The sequence below is a fragment of the Lynx rufus genome, unplaced genomic scaffold (assembly GCF_022079265.1).
Source record: "Lynx rufus isolate CCGP_SWC_20201006 ecotype Redwood Valley unplaced genomic scaffold, mLynRuf1.p SCAF_3, whole genome shotgun sequence".
NCBI classification, from domain to species: Eukaryota; Metazoa; Chordata; class Mammalia; order Carnivora; family Felidae; genus Lynx; species Lynx rufus.
In genome coordinates, this window is record NW_025814845.1 from 35,661,094 (window position 1) to 35,688,078 (window position 26,985).

Below are 26,985 nucleotides of genomic sequence, written 5' to 3' on the forward strand. Positions count from 1 at the left end.
GAAAATAAGATCATTTATTTGAAGAGAAGGAGCTGAGGGGTGGGGATTATGGGCAAAACAAACAAAAACTTTCCCACACATTATCTTCACTCTAATATCCTGGGTCCTGCTCTCTGTGATATATTACTTCTTGAACTATTGCAATAGTTTCCAAATTTATCTCCCTGCCTTGTTTGTCATTCAAGTGTATATTCCAGGCTACCTCTAATCGTCTTTCAGAAACATAGATACAAATATGCCATCTTGCCTAAAAACATTCATGGCTTAACAGTCCTGACAGTACAAAATATAAATTCTTTAGCTTGGTACTGGAGACTTTCCACAACTTGGCCATATACCACTTTTCTATCCTCAACCTAGGTTATTTTCTTTCCTAAGATTCCTATTTTCTAGACCAGCACTGTCCAGTACAATTTTCTATGATGACAAAAATGTCCTGTGTCTGCACTGTTCAACATGGTACTCACTAGTCAGATGCAGCTATTGAGCACTTGAAATATGACTAATGATACTAAGATAGAATTTTAAATTTGGGTTAATTTTAATCAATTTAAATCAACCTAGCAATATATGGCCAATGGCTACTGCACTGGACAATACAGCTTGGAACATATATCAGTCTATCTATATCTTATTCTCATAAGTCTCATAAGTCTATCTATATCTTATTCTCACATAAGACTCATCTTGGCTCACATGGTTCTTTCTCTATCTTAAATATTCTTCCTAATTTGTTCTCCTGAACTTTGTAACTTACTCTTGAAAGAACGAATTCGATGACATGACACTTCCTATGAATTTTTCTCTGTCAAATCCCCTTTGAAAACATTACTTTACAACTTTCTGAGTGAGTTATTTACACCTGAAATGAAAGGAAACCACCCACTCCATCGTGACTCACATTAACATAACCTCCTCTCAGCACTGTGTGCTGAAGTCAGTGTTTCACAGACCACATCACCTGGTGTTTCTGGATTTCCTCAATGCGAGGGATAAACCACATAGGTCAGGCTTCATGGTACTTGTCTCTATTTCAATATGAACATTTCCTTTAAAATATGCTAATATATATTTACTATAGAAAACACTGTTTCTGAAAAAGTATTTGAACCCAGTCTTCTGAGCTAATTCTCTTATTATCTTTATTTTTATTTTTAATTTGTATTATACTTTATCTTATGTTTACATGTATATTATATTTTTCCATAACTGCATTTAAGATCTATGAAAGCAAAGAACACATTCTATTGTTTTTTCTCTCCAAAGTGCCTTGTCCATGATCGGTGAAATACATTTCCATGATTGCATACTTTAACCAAATTAAGAGATTACAAATAAGTAAGTCTCTCCTCAGATGGGTATACCAGGCCCCTGATATAGGTATAACATGGTTTTCTGAGATTTCTAATCATCTATGAGATGAATATTCTAGTTTCAACACGAACTACTCTTTAGTTAATAATTAATGGCTTACCACAATTGTATTTCTATGACCTTTACCTGTTTCGTAGAGTCTGGATTCCATGCCACAACACTCTTAACTTAGATTAAAAAAAAAAAAAAAAACAGATGTTGACATAAACACACCTGAAGCATGTTCTTAATAAGTATGAGTAAAAACACAATAATATGTATTATATGAGATGGAAATATGGGCCAAATTAAAATGTCAATGATATTCACAATAAAAAAAAATAAAGAGGAAAGAAATAGATATGGAAAGATGGAAGCAGGGGGCGGAAGAAAGGAAGGAAGATGGGAGGTAAAGGGGGAGACACAGAGAGTGAGAGAGAGAGGGGGAGAGAGAGAGAGAGAACAGAAAAAGGAAGGGAAATAGAGAAAAGGCCTAATATATCACATGGAGAGTAAGGTAAAAAGTATTTTTATTAATTTGTTTTTTTAAGAGGGTCATTGGAGCTAAAAATCTATTGTATTCAAATATTATCGCTTTTTTAAATAAATTGAAATAATCTGAGATTCTCAGTTAAGCAAAGAGACCTCAAGAAGGGGATTTTGGTTTTGCTTAATAATAGACATGTTGATCTTTCAGTGACTTCAGGAGAAGGAGGAGAAGTGGGAGAAGGAGGAGGAGGGAGAGGGGAGGAGGAAGAAGAGGAGGAAGAGCAAGAGGAAGGAAAAGAAAAACAGGAAGATGAGAACAGTAACAACAACAACAACAACAGAAACATTTGAAAAGGTGTAAAGCCAAGATTTTTCAAGACTTCTGGGTCTAGGTTATGCAATTTTTTGTCCTGGCTGGCAGAAGAAAGAACAGACTCCACAAAACCATTAAGTAGAGCACTCGAGACAACAAGCAAAGCTGTTTATTCTTCATGAAAGTGCAATCTGATTTACTCAATTAGCAAGACCATATGGTTGAACACAAAACCAAGCAGGCAGTCAGATTTGATTACTGATCCTGGTTTTTCAATCAAAATGTCATTTACTATTAAAAGAGCTCATAAATCACATAACTGAACAGAAAGGAGAGACTACAGAACTTTATTCTGGATAGCTCTAATAAAAATATTTTTTGTACCTAGGTAGTCAACAATATATATCAATTTAACTTTTAATGTTTGAAATTTAGTGCTTCAAAGCTCTTATTTAATTTTTATTCCTTATTTTTTCATGTTTATTATTTTGCCTCCTGGGCCTGATGCTAAATTTTAAATACCCAATGTATAGATTTTTTCCCTTAAATTCTAGAACATTGCCTAGGATATGGGTGTCCCTAACAAATATTTGGTGAATGAATTATTTTAAAAAATCATAATTTTAAAATTTGCACTCCAATGGTTAAGTTTACTGAGTGAATGTGATAGCCAAACTGATTCGCTATAGTCGTAGAGTAGCCACTTTTTGGTTGAGTGTCTTTGATAATATAATAATAGTCGCTACATTGTATATTTTATAATGAAATTAGAGAATCTATGTGAGATTATATATTTCCTGCCTTTTATTCAATTTCCAGAAGTAAAATTTTCAAAGTAGTCATTGAACATAGCTATGGATGAGTAAATGATGAAATGGAAAATCCAGAGAGGATGCTTGGCTTTGATTAAAGGAAAATGGTAGAAAACCTGCATTTTTCTTTACCTAAAAATTTAGCAAATGGATATTAACATTGACATTATGGCTCCCTGATGGTTTATCCATTCAGGGGTTATATTATGTCCTATGGGTAAGCTAAAATAAGTCAAATTGAGAAAGTCACAGACTAATTCTGCAATGTAGGTTATCAAATGTGTACTGCCATCACTGTGCTCCACTTTCTTGGAATATTGCGGGAAACTGAAAACAAATACACATAGGGTTTGGTCCTTGGAGTATAATATGAAAAGTAAAATACAATTGAAAATGATGTCAAAGTTTGATAAAGAAATTAATGAAAAATGGGAGGAGGGGAGAAAAGCATTGAATCCTAGAACTTGCTAAGTTAGGAGATAATATAGAAAACTCCGTGACTTATTATATATGCTCTATGGTAGGCTTACAAGCTTGCCATTCAGGATAGCTGTTCTCGTTAATTTAGGTATTTGGGAACAAATCCACTTTGAAAAAAAAAAAAAAAAACATTTCCTGGAATCAGCAAAAGAGGATTTCCTATAAGAACAGGAAACACCAAGGAGTGATTACAAGCTTCAGCTCTGGCACCAAAAAACACCTAGGTTTGAGTCTTGGATTCTTCAGTTCCTAAGGCTGTCTGTCCTTCTGCAAATCGCTGAACTTGTCCTCATAGGAACATAAATGAAATCATGCACATAAAATACCTGGCATACTCAGTAAGTGCTGCATATTACTTGAAGGTTGTTACAATTGCCATTATAATAGATTATAGTTGGTCATCCAATACTTAAGTATATTGAAATTAATAGAGCCACTTCTAATATATCAATTTGATGTGATGTATGTTGGGGTAGATACATGATAGGGAAGGGGGAGTAAGAGAGCACAAATATAGGCGAATCAAAAACACTTCATAGCTATGACTTTCAAACACAGCTGAATACTAATATTAAAGAGGGTTCTTTATCTCTAAAAATCAAGTAATTTTGTGGGCCACCTTTTGTTAGAAGTGAAAATCCTAACACAAAAGTAGCATCAAAGAGAGATCTTAAATAATTTGAGGGGTACAAAAAATCTACCAGTTGGGGAAAATCCACAATGTAAGAAACCACCCTTTACAAGGGGATTTAGAGTCTTTTCTAAGGGGCACTATCAATATACCTCTCCTGGTAGGCCATGTTAGGTACTCCGGTGTCATCTTAATGTTATTTATCTTTTGTTGGGTACTTCAAGAATCCATATTTGTCTAAGCAAGTATAACATGAGTATTCAGAACACCATCTCTATTATAATAAGTTGATGTTTATAAAATACAGATTTTTATAACATACCGAGCTCTTATTTTTTTGCTTTCTGTCTCTAGTAGTCTTTCCTTTTTTGTTGCTGGTAAAATAATGCAAGGTGCCATATTCCATTAAGGCTGCAAAAACAAAAATGAAACAAACAGAAACAAAGAGGTCCATCGCAGTCACATAAGAAACCTTAGGTAATGACTTCCTGGCGATTGTGCTCAGAGTTGTCATAGTCAGGACTGTGGTGATACCTGCGGAGGGAGGGGAAAATAGGAGATAAAAAGTAACAGACTATTTTAGTTCTTCCATCTGATTTGGCGATGCTGTAAGCGGTCACAAAAAATGGAAACAAAAGGATATGATTACTCCTGATTTACACAAAAAATTACTGGTAACCATAGCTACATTATGTTCAATGTGCTCTTTGTGTATGAATTTTATTTTTCTTTTTAAGCTTATTTATTTATTTTGTAGTGAGACAGTGAGTGAGAGAGGGACAGAGAGACAGAAAAAGAGAGAGAATCCCAAGTGGGCTTTGTGCTGTCAGTGCAGAACGCAATGTGGGACTCGATCTCAGGAACCATGAGATTACGATGAGCAGAAATCAAGAGTCAGATGCTTAGCTGACTGAGCCACCCAGGAGACCCATGTGTCTGTATGAGTTTTCCTCATCTAAATTTGTGGACTGCAGATATCTGACTCCCTGTACTCATTCTTCCATTCCTCCACAGCAATAAATTCTCCAAGTTTTAGCTGGCATGTGGCTGCCTGGAAGAACTTCTTTGCCCCCTTTTCTCAGTCATGTGTGGACACAGCTGAGGAGAAGTAAGTCAAGGGTGTAAACAATGGCCAATGGATGGCATTAAAAATGCAAAAAGGGAGTCTAAAATGTCAAATTTCCAGGTATAAAGTAAGTCATGGAGATGTAATATAAAGCATGGTGATTATAGTTAATAATACTGTGTTGTATATTTAAAAGTTGCTGAGAGTAGATCTTAAAAGTTCTCATCACAGGGGCACCTGTTTAGCTCAGTCAGTTAAGCAACTCACGTTCGATTTCAGCTCACGATTTGTGAGGTCTGGCCATGCTGACACCTTGGAGCCTACTTAGAGGATTCTTTCCCTCCTCTCTGCTCCTCCTCTGCTCTCTCTCTCTCTCTCAAAATAGATAAACTTAAAAAAAATTTTCATCACAAAAAAATACATTTTGTAACTGTATAATGATGGATGTTAACCAGACCTACAGCGGTAATCGATCTGCAATATACACAAATATCGAATCATTATGTTGTACTTCTAGAACTAATATAATGTCAATTGTATTTCAATAAAAATAAAAGATGGCATTAAAGAGATAGGAAATGCCCATCTTTCCCTGTTCCTCAGAGCTTTCTGCAGGAATACAATGGCTAGAGCACCAGCAGCCATCTTAGAACATTAGATAATCATGAGAATTAAAATCATCCACAACACAGCAAAAAACTAGAAGGAGCCTGAGCCCCTCACACTGCATTTGCCCTTCCACTACCTACCTCTGGGCTTCTCACATGAGAAACAAATCCTCTTCCACCTAATTTAAGCTATAGAGATTTGCAGTTTTCTGTCACAAACAATTAAAATTAATCCAAACTATTACAGTGTTTTCTTATACAATATCTTGAATTAAAGTTATTTTTTAATCTCAAGTTTAAGTAAAGAATAGGAGCAAGATTATGTCAATGGAATACCTAAAAAGCACAGAGAAAATCTTCATATTTTGAAGAATTCAGCATATAAAATTGGGATGTCACCCTGGGCCCCCGCCCTGTGTATGTATCTCTGGGAGTATCTGTTTGTTTTTAGTTATGGCTTTCTTGTGGTTCTTATCACAGCTCATCTTGGCACCCTTAACTCACAGCTGCACATACCATATCTCTTCTTACCTAAACCGCTACAATTCTCTTTCTATGTCCACCAGACATGGCCCCAAAGTCTGACTCTTCCTTTAGTTCTGTGACCTTAAGGAAGTTTCTTAACGTCTCTATGCCTTTCATCTAAAAAACTGGCACAGTAATATCTTACTACTTATAATGAATTTACACATGAGGTATTTATTTTATTTATTAGTTCTTAAAGTATATACTTAGAATATTGATTTTATATCTTCCTTTCTAACATTAGCATTGTAAAACTGTAACTTCCTTTCTGAGCAATGCTTTAGTTGCATCTACAGATATTTATGTGTTAAATTCTTATTAAAATTTAGTTTGAAATATTTTCTAATTTCCATTTTGACCCAAGGGTTATCTAAAAGGTCATTTTAAAATTTCCAAATAGATAAGGCCACTATTATCTATATTATGTATATTAATTCTTAATTTACTTCCATATGCACTTGAAAGTATGGTATGTTTTGTAGTTAGGGATAGTCTATGAATATTAATCAGGTCAAGTAGTTGATAATTTCATTCAGATTTTTTACATCTTCATTGATCTTTCTCCCACGTAATTGTTCTACCATGAGTGAGAAAGAATGTTAAAATATCCAAATATGATAACAGATTTCTTTTTTACCCTATTATTCCTGACAATTTTGCTGCAATGATTTTTAAACCAAAACTATTTATTAAGGCTAGGCATGCAGGAAGTGCTCAACAATTACCACGAATACACAAGTCTTTCCTCTTCCTCACCTTACACCTTTTTTTCTGGTAACTTATCAAATCACAACATTGCCACACTCAGAAAACGATAGATTTCCAAATGTATTCCTGGCTTCCATACTTTTATCCCAATTGACTCAAAAAAAATTTAAAGACAATGTGTGCTTTGATTTCAATATCAGTGACTGCATTAAATTTCACTTTACTAAAGTACTATTACATTTCTATTCATAAATCAATGAAAGCTACAGGACTTAGCTTTCAGATATGTATGTCTTTAATTTAGTAATTAATATCACAGTCTTTCACATAAAAATAAGATAGTGGATTTCCTATAAAATATCTTTGAATCCATAATAATAAAAAATATTTGGGTTATTAAGCAGATTCATTGATATTGCCTCCTTGGTTTCCCTTGCTCAAAATCCTACAAGTCTTCCATGTCACGTTGAGAATAAAATCCAAAGTCTGTAAAATGACCTGTTAAAAATATGCTCTAATGACCGGCATGTCTCCAATTTCATTTTCTACCACCTCTCAGTCAGTCTAGCCATTGTTGCTTTTTTTTTTTTTTTTTCGGGCCTTCAAGCATGGCATGGCAAAGAAGATCCCACTTTAGGACCTGGTGGTTCTCCCTGCCTGGATTATCGTTCTACCAGATTTCCACCAGGTTAGCTCCCACACTTGACTGGGTCTCTGCTCCCTCCTCAAACCAGTCTGGCTTGACTCCATAACACAAAATAGCAAACAGCATATTTATGCACATCCCCTGACATACTCTTATATTTATTTTGCTTTCTCTTCATAACCTTTATTACTCACTGATATTATATGCTTTTTATATTTGTACATTACCTGCATACCCCACTAAAACATAAATGCCATAAACATGAGGATTTTATAACTACTGTTCACTGTTAACACTAAAGCCCCCAAAACACTGCCTGTTTCATAAAAAAAAACATTTGATAAATGTGACATAAATAAACTCAGAAAATTGTCCTTCAATTATGTGCGTATGTATGTATGTATGTACCTACACTCATTTTAAGAAAAATCTTGGTCCTCCACACACATAGGGCCCACAATTATAACAGATATTCTTCAAGATAGATCTGGCTATGGCTTCATAGTTGATATGCTAAAACTTAAAACTATGAATTCACATAACAACACAATTCCACAATTGGTTATACCCTTTCTGAAACTATGGCATGTTTTTTGGCTTTATACAAATATAATAGTAGAATAGAAACAACCCATTCCAATTTTCTTAATCTGAAATACTTTACTTACTTTAGGACATAAAATAATTTGAAATTATAATATTAGTTTAAATAGGGAAACGAAACTCAGGTATGAGTACATTTTATTCACTGGCTATATCTACACCTCTCTTTAGACTCTCAAGGGCACTGAATTTTCAAATACAGAGCTGGGTGCCTCGGGCTTTATCTTGCCACCTTTGTGTGATTTGCATTTTACTGTATTTATTAAATGTAGTTATTCACCAGCTATCATAGAAACCACATGAAAACCTCCTTTGTTGAAAATAGACTATCCCAACTTTATATTTTTTAAGACACAATTTTCAGTAGTATGATCATGTTTTGCACTGATCTTGGGAATGAAATTGATCAATAAGATATCTTTGTATATCAATACATAAATGGATGTTATTTTCTTTTAAACAAATGTATAGTAATTAGGCATATTTTCTTATATGATTTTGATTATTGCAATTGACTGCTAAAGAAAGAAACCAAAGGTCTATTTTATCAAGTATGAATCACAAATTGCCCTTTTAATCAGTGTTATTGTACAGGCAACTCTCAAAATATTCATAGACTAATTACACATTTTATAGATGACAGAAGCCTGGCAGTTTTTGTCCCTTTCAGCGACTTGCCCTTTAGAAAAGTTGGCTGTTGATTAGCACCATTGTAAGAGCAGGAGATTCCGAAGCCTTCTAAACACACATCAGTCAATAAATGCTGGCTATCAATGATTCAGCAAAAGAATAAAAATCTTGATGAAAAGTGATTGAAAATATTGACCAAATGAAGATTCAGGAATTATGCGTGGTTTTTGCTTATTAATTCTTGCTGAGTATTTACGCTTCCCTTGAACTCCATGAGCAGGAAAAAATATAAAATTTTCTGAAATTAAATTCTTTGTGATTCAATTTACTACTTGTTTTTCATATATTCCTTTCAACATTGTATTGCACTGGAGTATTTTTTAAATTTTTGCCTGATTGTAATGTAGAGGGATATTCGAATATATTCAACTACAAACTTTTTCACATTGAAATATTTCAACAGTCTTATGATACTATAGCATAATATTACATATCATACCAAGGGATGTTCGTGCAGGTACTGCATCTTTATTGATCCAAAAAGACACCCAAGAAAGAACAACTGTCAGAATACACGGAATGTAGGTCTGAATAGTGAAATATCCCATTCGTCTGCTCAGGTCAAAAAAAATTGTCATAATAATATAATCCCCTAGAAGAAAAAAAAAGTTTTATTTTTGCTATTAAAATACATAAAAGCATAGGTTTGAACCAACAGATTTAAATACAAAGCCGTTTGATGCTAGCATCATTCACTGATTGGTGTTTCCTTACCAGAGATGGTGTGAGAAATTTCAGTTGAGTTCCGTAACCCTACAAATGCAAACTGATATAATCTCCAGTATTTAGGATCAGCCACTTCTACAGAAGGTTTTTTCCACTTATACTCAATTTCATTTTTAGGGTACCCATCTAGATACAAAAATTAAAATAAACATATAGAGTTTAGCAAGATCCAAATCTGTTACTGTTGCAATACCATTATTCAAAGACAAGTTCTTTGAAATTCATTTTTGTATGATAGGATATGTCAAATATAGAAAATACAGCATAAAATATATGTGTATAGTTTAAAAATAACCATATAATGATCCAATAATGATAATCCATGCCACTCCACTTAAATCAAAAAACAGAATCATGCTAGTTTCTTAGGGAAATTCATGTCCCCATCCCAATGTAGTAGTCCCTCACCCAACTAAATGTAACCACTAACCTAATTTCTGAAATCAGAAAATAGATGTTCTGATATGCATTTCTGAAACATATAGCTTATTTTAGGATCTTTTTCAACTCTACTTGATTGGTGCCATACTAGATGCATTACTTTATATTTTACTTCTTTTGATGTGGTATTTGTAATAGTCATCCATGCCAATGTACATAGCTTTAGTAAATTTCTTCCATTGTAAAGATGTACTGAAATTTACTTATCCATTTTGCTATTGTAGATGCTTATAATGTTTCTTGTTGACTATTACTAACAGTGTTGTTTGTACCATTACCATGCATGCCTCACAAAATACATATACACAGAATTTCTCTGGGACATATATCTATGTATGGAAGAGCTAGGTCATGGATGGCATAGAATTTCCACTTTATGAAACAGTGCCAATCTTCTATTCATAGAGAGCATACCATATATTCTCTCACCAGCCAGTGTGTGAAAATACACGTGGATCCACAGTCTCATTTAACTTGATGGGACAGCCTATTTTTACTGGTCTCTAAGTATATTTTATTTCACATTTTCCTTATTATGAATAAAACTTAGTAATTTTTTCATATGTTTATTAGATTCTTGGGTTTCTACTTTGGAGAACTGCTTGTTCTATTACCTGTTCTTTTATTGGATTTTCTTCCCACTCCCCTTTTTTTAGTCTGTTATCTACATACTCTGAATACTAGATTTTTGTTAGTTACTTGTGTTGAAATGTAGTTGCCTAACATGGAGGTGCATTCTTTCAAAAAATTTTTGTGTCTGACACAGGTCAGGAAAATCCACAAGGGCTTTTTAAAGTAATCGAGTGAAGGAAATTCAGGCTGAAAATTCATGTGAGGGTGGGTCTGCAATTATATCCTCTCAAGGAGTTATTTCACCCCTAGTATGCTGATTGCAGAGGCAACTGTTCTTTTAGACTTTAGTGGTTGTGTGTGTGTATGTGTGTGTGTGTGTGTGTGTGTGTGAGAGAGAGAAAGAGAGAGAGAGAGAGAGAGAGAGAGAGGGAGAGTGTATATGGGGGAAGGGGAGGTTATTCATGTTACCCTAAGCTCCCAGCCTTTGTAACCCAGCTGTATGTACAAATTATGTTCTAATAGATCTCTAATCCACAAATCTGTCAAATTCAAAGCTCAACTTTCTGGTTTCATTTTTATTGCTTCAATTCTTTCCTGGTGATTGCTCACATGTTTGAGAATGTTTTTAATAATATAAGTTTTAAATTGTTTTCAACAGAAGAGTTGGTCTACCATATTATAAGAACAGAATCCACTATCCAACCTTAAAAATTTCCAGAACATTATATCATTTTGTACCAAGATCTCTTCATCAGCCATGATAAAATAGCTGTCATCTCTCCACTAACTTGTTTTAAAAATCTGTTTTCTCTTTTCTTTTTCCGCGTTCTGTCTTGTTCGATAGGCTCTAACCATCTTGCTTTTCCATAATCTCTATTTTTTTTAATTATCATTGTTGATGCAATATAGTATATAGGAGTGTGGGTAGAAATAAAAACAGTGAGCTCATTACTTAATTACTCTAAATTTCATGATATTGACTATTGAAATGGGGATATATTGAAATATTTTGAATATATTTGTTGTAAAACATTAGGAATAGAAAACTTAATTCTCTACTGGATCGATATGGAATACCTGAAAAAAGTTAGCTGTGATCATTATGTTTATGTAGGTGATAACCAATTGAATTCACAAGGATAGAGTATTAATTTCCAACAATTAATTTCCAAATCATAGTCAAAGAGATATCACACCAAAGATGTAGTCATGTTATCCAGAGGCAAGTACAATAATTGCTACATTTTCAAATATTTCATATCAACTATTCTTTGAATGTTGTATTCATCAAGTCTTTGGTATGATTTGGCCAGTGAGATAGATTATAGCTTTCAAAGGATATTTTATTTTTTTTTTTTTTTTAAATTTTTTTTTTCAACATTTTTTATTTATTTTTGGGACAGAGAGAGACAGAGCATGAACGGGGGAGGGGCAGAGAGAGAGGGAGACACAGAATCGGAAACAGGCTCCAGGCTCCGAGCCATCAGCCCAGAGCCTGACGCGGGGCTCGAACTCACAGACTGCGAGATCGTGACCTGGCTGAAGTCGGACGCTTAACCGACTGCGCCACCCAGGCGCCCCTCAAAGGATATTTTAATATGACACAAATCATTAAGAAAAGTCAAGAAAATTCAATAAAAGCAACAAGAGATATTTGGGGATTTTTGTGAGTGAAGAAGCAGGATAATACTTGTGAATACATAAAATGTAGTGTGAATAGATTTTAGTATGTAATATACAAAGAAGTCAAATTTCAATAGAAGGAAAATAGCACTAGACAATTTGTGGATATAAGCAATAATATTTCTTAAAATCATTTTACACGTTTTTAAGACTTACTCATTTATATATTGTCTAGAAAAACCTTTTATAAGATATATATGTAAATATGTCAGTAATTATGATATAGAATTGATATTCATATAGAAAGGTAACAATTATTTTCTTGAAATAAAATATTTTTATATCAAAATTACTTAGTTCTAATCATTTCCCTGTATTTCAATATTTCTTTCAAATAAAATAAACTTATTTCTACCTTGGCTTTTCCAACTCATTAAAGTCTCAAAGATTTAGTATTCATGTAGTAAATATTATTCACCAAACCAATCTTTGAAACATATTTTAAAATCCAATGTAATAAAGTTAAATCTTGCCTCAGGGAGACGAATAAAATTTGAATCAACATTTTATTCATGGGAGTATTAAAACATTTGAACACTATCTTCAGGACTACTTTATTTAATCAAAATAGGAAAAGGCACTGGGATAAAATCAAAATTTGTAAGGAATGAAATAATAAAATATACATTTACTATGCATTCATTGTCACTTTTTAATTCAAAAGCCAGAAACAAATATGTCATTTGTAATTATTTTATCTGAGAGAAGAATATAATCCCCACCTCAGAAAATTATATAAATTGCATTTATCTCACTTTATTTTACATTTTTAAATAAACAGGTCTGAGGCTAAAATTCTATGAACTTATCATGCATTTTGTCACTTACAGCTTGAAAATTCCAGCGGACAGGAATGTTCATCCATAGGAAAGTTATGAAGCTGAAGATAACATTCTGCATTAATTGTCAATCTATTTAAATGAAAAAATAAATATTAAATAATAAATAATTTCAAGCATTAAAAATCCTTTGTCTAATATTCAAGAATGATTTTGGCCTGTAATAGCAGTCTGTGATATATTAGAAAATAATAATAATTATGATACTTCAAAGATTTAAATGTTAATATTGTAACATTCATAAGTGAGTATGAAAATTCTAACATTTTCCTTTCCAGCCAATTAAGCTCCCACTATATACATTTCAGTAAATCTGCTTACGGTTAAAACTTTATACTTCAGGATCACAAAAACACATTGCACACACACACACACACACACACACACACACTCACACACAATTAACTGAGTATACATGGTTATGTAAGGTGATTGTTTTCTCTTAAGTTTTCATGAACATCTTTTCACTAAGGATGATTCTTAAGATTAGGATGATCCTTGATAAGATATGTTAAGATATGTTCAAGACAATGAATTAAATAAACTTGAATCTTATATACATCAAACTTCATTTAATCCTTTCTTAAGGATGCTTTATTACATTATTGAAAATTTTATAGATTGGGCTCCTAGAGAAAATCTCAACTATTTGCACCATAGGTTAAAACACATAATGCTCACACCACACCCTCTTTTGTTGCAGAGTTGGGGAGGGAAGGAGGGAGGAATCAAGAGATTTTTCTTGTTTGCTTTTCATTCCTTTCATATGCTAGTTACTCTGAGCTTTAAAAAAAGTTTCCAAAGTATACCGTGATTTTAGATTTTAGTGTATGAAAGGAACTCCATATTTCTTTCTTTGTAATACTGAAAAAGGAAAATTTATGACTTGACCAAATATTAGTATGGAAAATAAATTAAAGCAGCTATATTTTTTAAAACAGTATTACCTTAAAGTATATAAAACTCGTCCATCATTCCAAATTCGAAGCAGACGATTAGGAGTTGTTATCCAATGTGCATCAGATTTTCTTGAGTTTCTGAAGAAAGTGTCAGGAATCCAAATTTTTCCTACCATATTACTGTTAAGCATAAGCACTTTCATGGTACTATTGAATTTTAAACGACTATCAAACCAGGTTTGGGCAAAAATTATATCTATTGTGTATTCCTGAAAGATAAAAAGAAAGGTAACAACTTATAATATAGTAAAGTCACTACTTAGACTTTTTTTAGATGTTTTCATTTTTACATTATAAAATTTCTGTAAGTGAATAGCACTGAAACTCAGTGTTTTCAAATAAAAAATATGCCATTACCTTAATTTTCATTTTTAATTATTTGCCTGAGTCATATAAGATAAAGTCCAAGATTTCTAGTAATAACTGCTTCCTAGTGAGGCTTCATAATTGTTTTGTAAATTTTATTCAAGATTTTATAGTATGTAGTATATAGTCATTTAATATAAAAGCAAATTACCTTAATGTCAACAATTGTATCAATTTTTGTGACATTCACATGGAGCATCAGTTAAAAAAATCACAAATAAATACAAAATCAAGATACAAATACCAAATTACCTAAAACCCCTTACATTTTCTTTTGTCCAAAAAATTAATTACAATTATTTAGATCCGCTGTTCTCAAAATTTTCAAAGCACACACACACACCCTTATTAAGCGCTTTTAACATGCCAAGCACTGTATGTTGAGTTTTGTATGTATCATGTCATTAAATCCTTACTGCAACCCTGTGAAATAGGTACTGCTATAACTTTTATTTTTAGGTCGCATTTACTGAGCAATATAGAAGTAAAATAATTCTCCACACATCACAGAGGTAATAAGCAAATGATAAGGAGACTGAATCACCACAGGCTGAATCCAAAATCCACATCCACGACAACCATACATAATGGTGGTCATAGTGGAGCCTGATGGGTGCTGGTATTAGAGCACAGGCTGTGCCCATTATCAGCAAGTGACTGTAGATAAGAAATTCCAGGGTTATGAGAGAACCCTGGAGGAAGTGATTAGGTATTACCTACCTTTGTATCCTGACAAAATGTCTGCCATATTATAAGCACGAAAATTGATTTGATAAAATTAATGAATAAGAATGCGGTAATTATCGATGCTGTTGAGGAAAGTGATTATGTATGTGTACAACTTTGATATTAAGAGAGACAGAAAAGAGTAAATTGAAAAATATGAAATAGTATATGAATTACTTGTTGTGGGAGAGATTGGTTGCTCACTCTCGATGTAAGGCTAGCAATTGGCCAATTTACATGGACGGACATGTTTAGTGTAAGAAAGAGAAGTGTAATTAGGAGTTTGACCAATTGAATGAAGGTTTTTTAAAAAGGTAGAGAGAATAATAAGTACAGAGACTAGGAGTTAACTTGTTATTAGGAAAGTTGTATCAAATCCTAATTCCCAGCAGAATATTTATAAGTATAATTTACTTGACTAGAATATAGAGGAAATAGAATAGATAAGGAATATAGAATAGAAAGGAAAACCTTATTTTATGTATTTTGGCGTTTTATTTTTATTCATTGAATAAATTTGACACGTAACATTGTATAATTTAAAATTTTTTTAATGTTTATTTATTTTTGACAGAGAGAGAGAGAGAGAGAGAGAGAGAGAGAGAGCATGAGCGGGGGAGGGGCAGAGAGAGAAGGAGGGAGACACAGAATTCGAAGCAGGCTCCAGGCTCCGAACTGCCAGCACAGAGGCCTACGCGAGGCTCGAGCTCACAGACCGCGAGATCATGAACCAAGCCAAAGTCAGACGCTCAATTGACTGAGCCACCCAGGTGCCCCCATCATTGTATGATCTGAAGGCATACAGCATACAGCATACAGCATACGTAAAGTTACTTTGATATATTTCTGTACTGTCAAAGATTGCCAATGTAGCAATATTTATCATATTACATAATTATGGTACATTATTGTCTATATTAATTATATTGTACATTTGACGTCTATGGCTTATTTACTACTTACTACAAGTTTGTACCCTTAACCACCTTAACTACCATCATCTTATCTATTTTAGATGAACAGTGTTGCAATTTGGGGAAGGCACGTACATATTAATAGTTAAAATAAAACCTTGGTTTGTGAGCATATTCATTCTGGAAGCATGCTGATAATCCAAAGCACCTGTATATCAAAGCAAATTTCAAGAACCATTGGATCAGTTGTGATCCTGTGATGTTTGACATCACGTACCATTCGTATTGCAGGACATCGCTCGTTTGTCAAGTTAAAATTTATTAGAAATGTTTTCTTGTCTTGCAGAACACTCACAGAACAAGTTACTTGCAATCCAAGGTCTTACTGTATTTAAAATCCAACAGGGGCCTAAACATTACACAGTTTGTTTAACATAGTGCTGGAAGTTCTAGCATCAGCAATCAGACAACAAAAGGAAATCAAAGGCATCAAAATTGGCAAAGATGAAGTCAAGCTTTCGCTTTTTGCAGATGACATGATATTATACATGGAAAATCCGATAGACTCCACCAAAAGTCTGCTAGAACTGATACATGAATTCAGCAAAGTTGCAGGATACAAAATCAATGTACAGAAATCAGTTGCATTCTTATACACTAACAATGAAGCAACAGAAAGACAAATAAAGAAACTGATCCCATTCACAATTGCACCAAGAAGCATAAAATACCTAGGAATAAATCTAACCAAAGATGTAAAGGATCTGTATGCTGAAAACTATAGAAAGCTTATGAAGGTAATTGAAGAAGATTTAAAGAAATGGAAAGACATTCCCTGGTCATGGATTGGAAAAATAAATATTGTCAAAATGTCAATACTACCCAAAGCTATCTACACATTCAATGCAATCCCAATCAAAATTGCACCAGCATTCTTCTCGAAACTAGAACAAGCAATCCTAAAATTCATATGGAACCACAAAAGGCCCCGAATAGCCAAAGGAATTTTGAAGAAGACCAAAGCAGGAGGCATCACAATCCCAGTTGAAATGTTCTTTATAAAGGGGTTAAGAAATATAGATAAATTACTCAGGATAATTTGTCCATATAATGATGTAATATGTGATCATTCAATACTCTACCCATATATTTAGCGTCTAGTATCATCTAGCATCTAGCCAGTCAATTGTTTTGCATGGATGTGAAGATTTGAAGTCCTTAGGCACAAAAACACTCACATCATGATCTCCCCTTCACATAGTTTTGATTGCCATGAGGTTGCCAGAGAAATTTAGAGAGGGAGAGATGACTGAGATTTAGTTGTTTCCAACTGAGTATGGAATGGCACAGGATCAAATTGCACTGTGGAATATAGGCTGAAGTTTCTTTTGCAGCCAAGTACCTTCCATAGCCACAAACTTGCTGATGTTCATAACTCAAGCTGAGTTGTAACGCAAGACATATCTCATAATACATAATACTGAAGTATATTTACTCTGTAGATGCTTAATCATCTCACTAAGGAATATGAATGGATTAGGCATGCATTATTGGGGGTGGGCGGCGAAAATGGGTCCTTCCAGACATTATCAGTGGTACTTTCTCCCTAAATCTTGTGGAAAATTCTTGGCCAGCTTTACAACAGTTATCTTTAACCCCTATTCTGACCTCCTGCTTCTCAGGCCAGATGTCTTTTCTTTAGAATAAATTATGACTTATCGAAGCTGCCTCTTCGACTGACACAAATAATTAACCACTCAGAGTCTAAGAGTGTAACTTGTGTTAATGACATGGTTTCTGGTTTTAATAGCAAATGCAAATAGAAGAATGCTCATGTCTCTTCTCTGGTGGATCTAAAAAAGAGTATTTAATAACATTATGTGCCAGAATTATTTTGATTTTTGTATGGAATCAAACAGTATAAACTGCTTAAGATAACGGAGAAGGCTTACATTCCTGCCAGGACTATGGCTTCGCAAAGCTCCGACATTGGTTGGTAAAGGGGACATCATGCTACCTGATATATACTTGGCTGCAGTATTCCTAACTAACAGGGCATTAAAGGCTGCACTTGAGAACTAACATGTCTAGGGGTGGGATTTAGCAAGCAGCTGAAAATCCTGCTTAGCAGCTGACAGGATCTTCTTTAGAATACCTGTTGATAAAACTGCTAATTGCCATTGAAAGAGTTATGATTTCTAAAGAGTAAACTCTCCCAGGAGAGAGTCTTGGGGGAAATGGGAAAATTTTTCTACTCATAATTATTCCCTCAAGCGAGGACCAAGAAGAGAAAGATACAGAGCATATGTCTTGATAATCCAACCTTCCTAAACCCGTTGCAGATGCTAATACTTTCAAGCTCTTTTAAACTGCTAATCCTTAATAAGTGCCTCACTGAGATAAGAAGGTCATTAAAGTTTCTGCTACTTTATATGTAATCGAAAAATCCAATTTCGTTTACTCATTTGTATTAGTATAACTTCCAGAAAGTGATCAAACTGTGTTATTGTTCTTCATGTTCTTATTTAGAAGCTATAATTAACTGGATAATAAATAAGTAAAAAAAAAAAAAAAAAAAAACATGAAAAGGAATGTCCATTCACTCAGGACAAGTACAATAGCTTCTAGGATAAACAATTTGAAATAAGGCACAGTACATTTAACATTTGAGATCCAATGTACATTATGAGACTTACTTTTTTCCTTGCAAGTTAGCTGAGAAAACAGCATTCATGAATAAAGGCGAAGAAGTGAGTCATTTTATTTTTAACTCAATCAAATCAAAGCATAGTTGATGAAAGTATATGTCTTGTAGTCTTCTTACCACATGGCCAGACTTGCAGTTATGCACTGTGTCTCACAATTAAAAGTACTAGTCTTCAATACTATTGTCCTAGTAATGGAAGAAACTTCACACAAAATGCAGACCTACGTAACTAATGTAGGTGTATAATTTCATCATGAAGTTTGTTTGATCCTGATCTGGTCTTCACACCTTGGCATTAATCTCTCCCTAAACCATCTATTCCCGTGGTCAAAATAGTACTATACTGGGCCAAATAATGGTTATCAATATATTAGATGTGAAGGCTACAGACATGTAGACAAAAGGTACAGGCATAGCTAATCCACAGTACAAATAGCTTTAGTGGTAAAAGTTCATAGGTAGCTGCTCCACTTTGCTCAGTTATTATAAAAACACCAATTCTTAATACTATCACAATATGGTTAAGTATAAAGCTTGGTGCTATTCTATTTTTCAACTAGAAAAAGAGATAAGGAACAAAGAGGATATGTCATGATAAATCATTGAAGTCATCCAGAAATATACTGAGAGAGAATCAAAAAGTAGACATGAATCCTGGGTTCTGTTACCAACCCTTTGGGCTCTTATTTTTATGACTCTAAAGGTAGATTTTCAAAAGAACATAACATCATGTGCATTCACCGATTAACTTTTTAAAAATATTTTTCAGTGATTAAGTTACTTCTATATTGTTCTGGGTTTACAAAGATGAAAATAGAGCCTTCCTGTTATGAATATACTATATACAAAAAATAAAAAAATTAGAAATTAATAAAACTTAGGAAACGTACAGATAAAGAGAAATGGAGATAGTAGAGGTGATTTTCAGCTAGGGAAATTTGAGGAAGACTTCATGACAGAAGTAGTATTTTACCCAAACACTGAAGGATATATGAAGATTCAGATACATGCTGGGGTCGAATAACAGAAGTGGGGAGGAAGTAAAGAGGTAGTAAAGTGTAGGGCATAATGGGGAAAAAAATTTAAGTCATATACAATGAAAGAAGTAGTGTATTTTGTGTCCATCAGGAAATGTGCATACCTCAGACACACAGAAAATTCTACATCTGTAAGAGTTTTTGACAACAATTACCAATAATTGACTTGGAACCTAGACACCACTCCATCCCCATGTACTACTCAACTGAGTGTTATGAACTGAAAGCCCTAATACTCCGTGTGTTAATTTTATGCATCATGCTTAATCATACATTTCCTGCGAAATATTTATTCTGTAATATTCGATGTACAATTTCAAAGAGTAAGACATCAATCTTAATATGATCACAGACAGCTAGACCCTACAAAGGATACAAATAAAACAAAATTCCCACTCCTTAAAAAATGTATAATATATACTAGTAAAGAAAGAGTTAGATTCTAGATGTATATAATAAATAACCAATAATCTGGCATGGGAAAGATCCTTACAACCCTTATGAACCTGTTTCAGTCAGGGTTCTCCAGAGAAACAGACTCCTTAAGATGGATGGATGGGTCAATGGATGGTTGGACAGACAGAGAGATAGCCAGAAAGGATCGATAGATTTACTTAAAGGTAGTAACTGATGAAATTCTGGGCTCTTTCAAGGCAAAAACTGGCAAAGCAGGCCAGCAGGCTGAAGAAACAGAGAAGAGTCGATGTTTCAGTCTTGAATCAGAGTCAGCCTGGTGGCAGAATCTCTTCTTCCTTGAGGGACCTCAGTCCTTTCTCCTAAAGCCTTATCTGATTGAATGAAGCCCAACCACATTACAAAGCATGAGCTGATTTACCCAAAGTCTACTAATCTCAGTGTCAGTCACATCTAAGAGGTACCTTCACAGCAACATCTAGACAAATATCTGGGTACTATACAAGAGCCAACTTGACACATAAAATAGACCATTGTTATACAGTTATAGCAGTAGGAGTGGGATATTCATGGATTCAGGAGGCCTTAACAAAAATTATGCATGTGTTTATTTGCTAGATAAATTACAATAACTAGTTTTTGTGGTAGGAAGAATCACATTTCCTCAACTCATGTTTTCTATATAAATCTACACTCTCCTTTTTGTCCCATCTCTTACTCACTCTACCTCTCAGAGAAGTTTGTTCCATATTTCTTAACTGACTAAATCGGGTACATTAAAAATCATTTATTAATAAGTTCTAATCTCTTTTTCATGTGCTGCACCCTGAACTTGATCTGAATGAAATGTCTCAAAATCTTACCGGAAGGTGGGAGTCAGGTAGGTGCACAGGAGTGCCGTCAAAGCGATTTGAGTCTCACTTTCCCAACCCTATTCTACAGCCCCATTTTAATTACTAGTAGGAGAAATTTGGGTTTTTTTTTTGTTTATTTTATCTCCATTTGCCTGTCTTCTATGAATATTTGTCAGTAGATTCAGAATCCATGCAGAGGGATAAAAATGGGAGAATTATTTATTGGTCCTTTCAAACACAAAATATGTTCCAGAAAATATAGATTACCATTTTTTTCCATACAGATATTCATTTGTTAAGTTTTCAGATTCAATTTTGGTAGTGCATAAAGATAATGAAATTTGAAATTCTAGTGTTCAACTGGAGGTCTCCCAAAATAAGATACATGATTATTTGCAGAGTAATTCCAAAATGTTACCTACATTAAGGTTACTGCATGGGATCAAACATACAATATTGCCTATTCCCTGCAACATTCATAGGAGGATAAGTATGGACTGTCCTCTTCCAGGGCATCTACTGGTAGGACAAGAAAAGTTCTGGACATGTCAATATCTCCTTCTATCAGAACACCATGAGCAATCCATTACTTCAGATCTTTAAACAATAAGGTCCCCTAAACATTTATAAATTTGTGAATTCAACCTTCCATAGTTATGCATGTCTTGTGAAATTTTATCAAAATTATGAGCAACTGATACCAAATATCACATGGAAGGACAATTTCTTGAAAAAATATAGGAACTTCCCCAATGCATAGGCATCAAAACGATGTTTAACATCACCACGTTTTTCTGAGATGGATATAAAAGAGAGAGGAACAGACATGTCTGCCACACAGAGAGCTGAAGTGAGATACAAAGACAATCTGGAAGGCAAAAGAAAGACTCTCCAGATTCACTATAGCACTGCATTGAGCACCAAAACAGAAACATAAATGGCTGGAGAAAAAGCAGCCAAGTGAGGAATCTGATATATAGTCAAGAGAAACCCAAATTATTTTCAGTATGCATAACTGGACTATTCTGAACCCATGAGGTGAGACTGCATTTAAAAAGGGGCAATTTGGTGTAGTGATTGTGGGGTGAATGGCACTTTGGGGAAGACTTCTAGGGCTTGAATTCTGAATATAATAATTTTTAGTTGACCTTAAGTAAATTTCTCAGCTTTTTCTTTTCTTTTTTTTTTTCTTTTCTTTCTTTTTTCTTTTTTGCTTGTTTGTCTGAGAGAGAGGAAGTGTGTGTGTGTGTGTGTGTGTGCGCGCGCACACGCGTGTGAGCTGGGGCGGGGGGCAGAAGGAGAGAGAGAGAATCTCAATCAACCTCCACACCCAGGGCCCAGCCTAACGCAGGGCTCACTCTCACATTCATGAGATCATGACTCCAGCCAAAATCAGGAGTTAGATGCATTTAATTGACTGAGCCATCCAGGTACTCCAAATTTCTCAGCTCTTTATGGCTCTCTTTCCTCCTCTTGAATCGGGATAATACAGAGTTTAGTACATAAGGTTCTTGCTAATATTTAATGTAAATTACTTAAAACAATGATTTCACACATGGTAAGCATACTATAATATTATGGTCATAATAATAAAGGAAAGACTTCATAGCATTTTTATTTTTTAAAATTTTATTTATTTATTTATTTTGAGAGAGAAAGAGGCAGAGAGAGGGAGAGAAAGAATCCCAAGTAGGCTCCACACCATCAGTGCAGAGCCTGATGCAAGGCTCAAACGCACAGAACTGTGAGCTCATGACCTGAGCGGAAACTGAGATTTGGATGCCTAACCAACTGAGCCACCCAGGCACCCTCTTCTCAGCATTTTTAAAAGGGGGCAACAGGGGGGCGCCTGGGTGGCGCAGTCGGTTAAGCGTCCGACTTCAGCCAGGTCACGATCTCGCGGTCCGTGAGTTCGAGCCCCGCGTCGGGCTCTGGGCTGATGGCTCAGAGCCTGGAGCCTGTTTCCGATTCTCTGTCTCCCTCTCTCTCTGCCCCTCCCCCATTCATGCTCTGTCTCTCTCTGTCCCAAAAATAAATAAAAAAAAAACGTTGAAAAAAAAATTTAAAAAAAAAAAAAAAAAGGGGGCAACAGGGCTTTTGCAAACATTCCAATTTACAGGGATTATAAGACACAGCCATGCAATGCCTCCTCTGGAAGATGTGAACATTTTATAGACATAGTTTTATTTTTGAAGAAATTTCTTCATGTATAGAGACTGCCAGTTCTAATACCAATATTCCAAGTCGGAAAAAGTCTCTAGCTTCTGGAAAGCTAATTTATTCTAAATATTCATATTATTAGCTCATTTGCAGAATTTGAATCAGTTAATCAGTTTCTGTTTCATGAAACATCTGGCCCACTCAAAACCTGGGACACCAGTTGAGTTGTTTTTTTTCCTATTTCAGTGGTCACTCTTTCTCCGTCTCCTTTGCTAGTCCCTCTACATCTTTAATCTGCCTGAGCAATGCCGTGCCCTAGTTTAGCACCACTCTGTTCCCTTCTCTTTACTCCCAAGGTAATCTCATCCAATCTCGTGACTGTAAGTATCACGTATATCGCCTGAAAATTGCAAAAGCTACATTCCATATACAGCTGCTTCCCCGGAAATCCCAACATGTATGTGTAACTGCCTCCTTAACATTTTCATCTGGATTGGTTAATAGACACCTCATGTTTAAAGTTTCAAAACAGAACTCTTGATCTCCATTATCCTACAAAACAAAACAAAAAATCTTGTATCTTTTTTCCATCTCATCAAGTGACAACTTTATCCTTCTGAGTTAAAGTAAAAAAATCTTGGAGTTATACTTGACTCCTCTTTTTCTCTAAAACTCCACATCTGGTCTATCAAAATACCCTGGAATCACCATTTTCAAATTACTTCCAGGATCTGGTAACTTCTGATTTGCTTCACCATAAACTTTTTCCTTAATTATTGCAATTACTTGTAACTAATTTCCCTGCTTCCACAACTGTTCTCTTATACTTAGTCCTTCATTCAGAAGGATAGTGGTCTCACTGAAAACATTAAGTCATATCATTATCACTCCTGTGGATCAACACTTTTCTATCACATTCTCACACTCATTCAGACAAAAAAAAAAATAAATACGCTACAACCTTTAAATGTATTTAGAATTCCAGATGATCTGAACCTTAATTACAACAACTTCTCCTACCTCTTTTAACCCTTCTTAATTTTACTACAAACACTACTGTTCTCCTTGCTGTTCCATGCACATCTCAGAGCCTTTATTCCTGCTATTGCCTCTGACAAAGCACTCTCTAGATATCTGCATGACTTTGTCCTTGAACACTGTTGATTTCTATTCAAATGTCACCTAATGAGTGATGTTTCCCTTGTATACTGCGTACACTAAAACCTTCCCACCATCCTGACCCTCTCTACCAAGTGCTCTGCTTCACTTCTCTATATTTTATTAGTTATCACTTAATATGTTATATATTTACTTATTTTATAGTGTTGCCCCAACTAGAATGTAAGCTCCATGAGGACAAAGGGTGTTTGATTATCCAATACTATAACCTAAACTCTTGTTTAGCATGCATTCTTCTTTTATTTTTTGTATTTTTTAATTGAAGTACAGTTGACACACAATAGTACACTAATTGCAAGCATACCACATAATGATTTAACGCCTGTATATGATTTGCTATGCTCAACACAAGTGTAGCTACCTTCTGTCACCATGCAATGCTATTACAATACCATTGACTATATTCCCTATGTAGTACCTTTTATTCCCATGTCATATTCATTCCAAAACTGGAAGACTATATCTCCCACTCCGCTTTACTCGTTTTGTCCAACCTCTATATACCTCCCACCCTTGTACATTGTTGGCAAGAATCTAAATTGGTATAGCCACTGTAGAAATAACATGGCGCTTCTTCAAAAAATTAAAAATAGATATACCATATGATCTCATAATTCCACCCCTAGGTATTTACCCAAAGAAAATGAAAACACTAATTTGAAAAGACATATGCACCTCTATGCTTATTGCAGCATTATTTACAATAGCCAAGATATACAAGCAGCTTGTGTCATTGAATGATGAATGAATAAAATGTCATATGTATATATATATATGTATACACACACATACAAACACATACACACACACACACACACACACACACACACACACTATGGAATGCTACCTAGCCATATATAAAGGATGAAATCTTACTATTTGTGACAATATGGGTAGGACTGAAAGGTATACTAAGTGAAATAAGCCAGACAGAGAAAGACAAAATACCATATGATTTCACTTAGATGTGGACTCTAAAAAACAAAACAAATGAATCAACAAACAATAAAAAGCAGAATCAGACTTGTAAACTCAAAGCTGAAAAACAGCATCTGGCATATAAAAGACAATAAATAGTTGTTCATGGAATAAATGAAATATATATATATATATATGTATATATATATATATATATATATATATATATATATATATATATCCTCCCTGGTGTCTACAATGCATTTGAATTAATCTTTAAGAATTAGGCCAAAATCTCATAAATTCATGGCTAAGTTCATAGTTACAGGTCTATGATCTAAACTAAAGTCATACAAATATAGGTCAACATGTGAGAGAAGGTTACATTCTAAATGGGAAACCTATAAATATATATCATGACATCTGGAAAGAAATAATAATCATGGGCACTCTTAAAAGCATGGTAGAGGCACCTGGATGGCTCAGTAGGTTAACTGTCCAATTTTGGCTCAGGTCATGATCTCACAGCTCATGAGTTTGAGCCCTGCATCAGGCTCTCTGTTCTTTGCGGTCAGTGCTTGGCCTGCTTTGAATCCTGTGTCTCACTCTCTCTCTGCCCCTCACCCCCCCACACACACACACTTTCTCTCACCCTCTCTCTCTTCCTCTCTCAAAAATAAACATTTAAAAGCATGGTAAGGAATTCCCTGCAACAGAGGATTGGTATTCAAATGAGGGCTCTGCTTCCTAGAGAAGCCCTATCACCAATGAACCATCTGTTTTCCATCTACATGTGCAAAATGCCATTGATTGGTTCAATGCTAGATGGCTAGATTTTTTGTCTGTGGTCTGAGTGTGACAAGTATTCCTGCATCTGTAACTACACTGTATTAAAAAATATATTCGTTAACAATAGTATACTTGAAATTTGTTAAGAAGATAGATTTTGTTTTAAGTTTATTCATTTATTTTGAGAGAGTGAGAGAGTGAGCATAAGATGGGAAGGGGCAGAGATAGAAGGGGAGAGAGAATCCCAAGCAGGCTACAGGCGATCAATGCAGAGCCTGACATGGGGCTCCATCTCAGGAACTCTGAGATCATGACCTAAGCCCAAATCAAGAGACGAACACTTAACTGACTGAGCCACCCAGACAACCCAAGAGGATAGGTCTTTCTCTTTTTTTAAGTTTATTTATTTATTTTGAGAGAGACAGAGACAGTGCAAGTGGGGCAGTGCCAGAGAGAGAGACTGAGGATTGCAAGCAGGCCCTCTGCTGCCATTGTAGGAGCCCCACATAGGGGTTGAACTTATGAAACTGTGAGATCATGACCTCAGCTGAAACCAAGAATTAGACACTTAATGGACTGAGCCACCCTGGTGCCCCAAAAGGATAGATCTTAAATGCTCTCAACACGTACACACACACATACACACACACACATAGAGAAAAGGAAAGAGTAAAGGAAAAAGAAAAAGAAAAAAGGAAAAGGAAAAGGAAAAAAAGAAAAAGAAAAAAAGTAACTCTGAGGTGATGGATATGTCAATTAGCTTGATTATGCTGATC

General features: G+C 34.7%; 1 protein-coding gene across 1 annotated transcript in view; it reads right to left on the bottom strand.

Moving 5' to 3' along the window:
* GABRG1 (gamma-aminobutyric acid type A receptor subunit gamma1) overlaps positions 1-26,985 on the bottom strand; it is a 67,386-nt gene that overhangs the window by 6,439 nt on the left and 33,962 nt on the right. The window contains exons 4-8 of the mRNA XM_047091749.1: positions 14,134-14,354; positions 13,176-13,258; positions 9,639-9,776; positions 9,364-9,516; positions 4,401-4,612 (exon numbers count right to left, since the gene is read on the bottom strand). Coding sequence (XP_046947705.1) covers positions 4,401-4,612; positions 9,364-9,516; positions 9,639-9,776; positions 13,176-13,258; positions 14,134-14,354 — 807 coding nt within the window. The remainder of the gene's footprint in view (positions 1-4,400; positions 4,613-9,363; positions 9,517-9,638; positions 9,777-13,175; positions 13,259-14,133; positions 14,355-26,985) is intronic.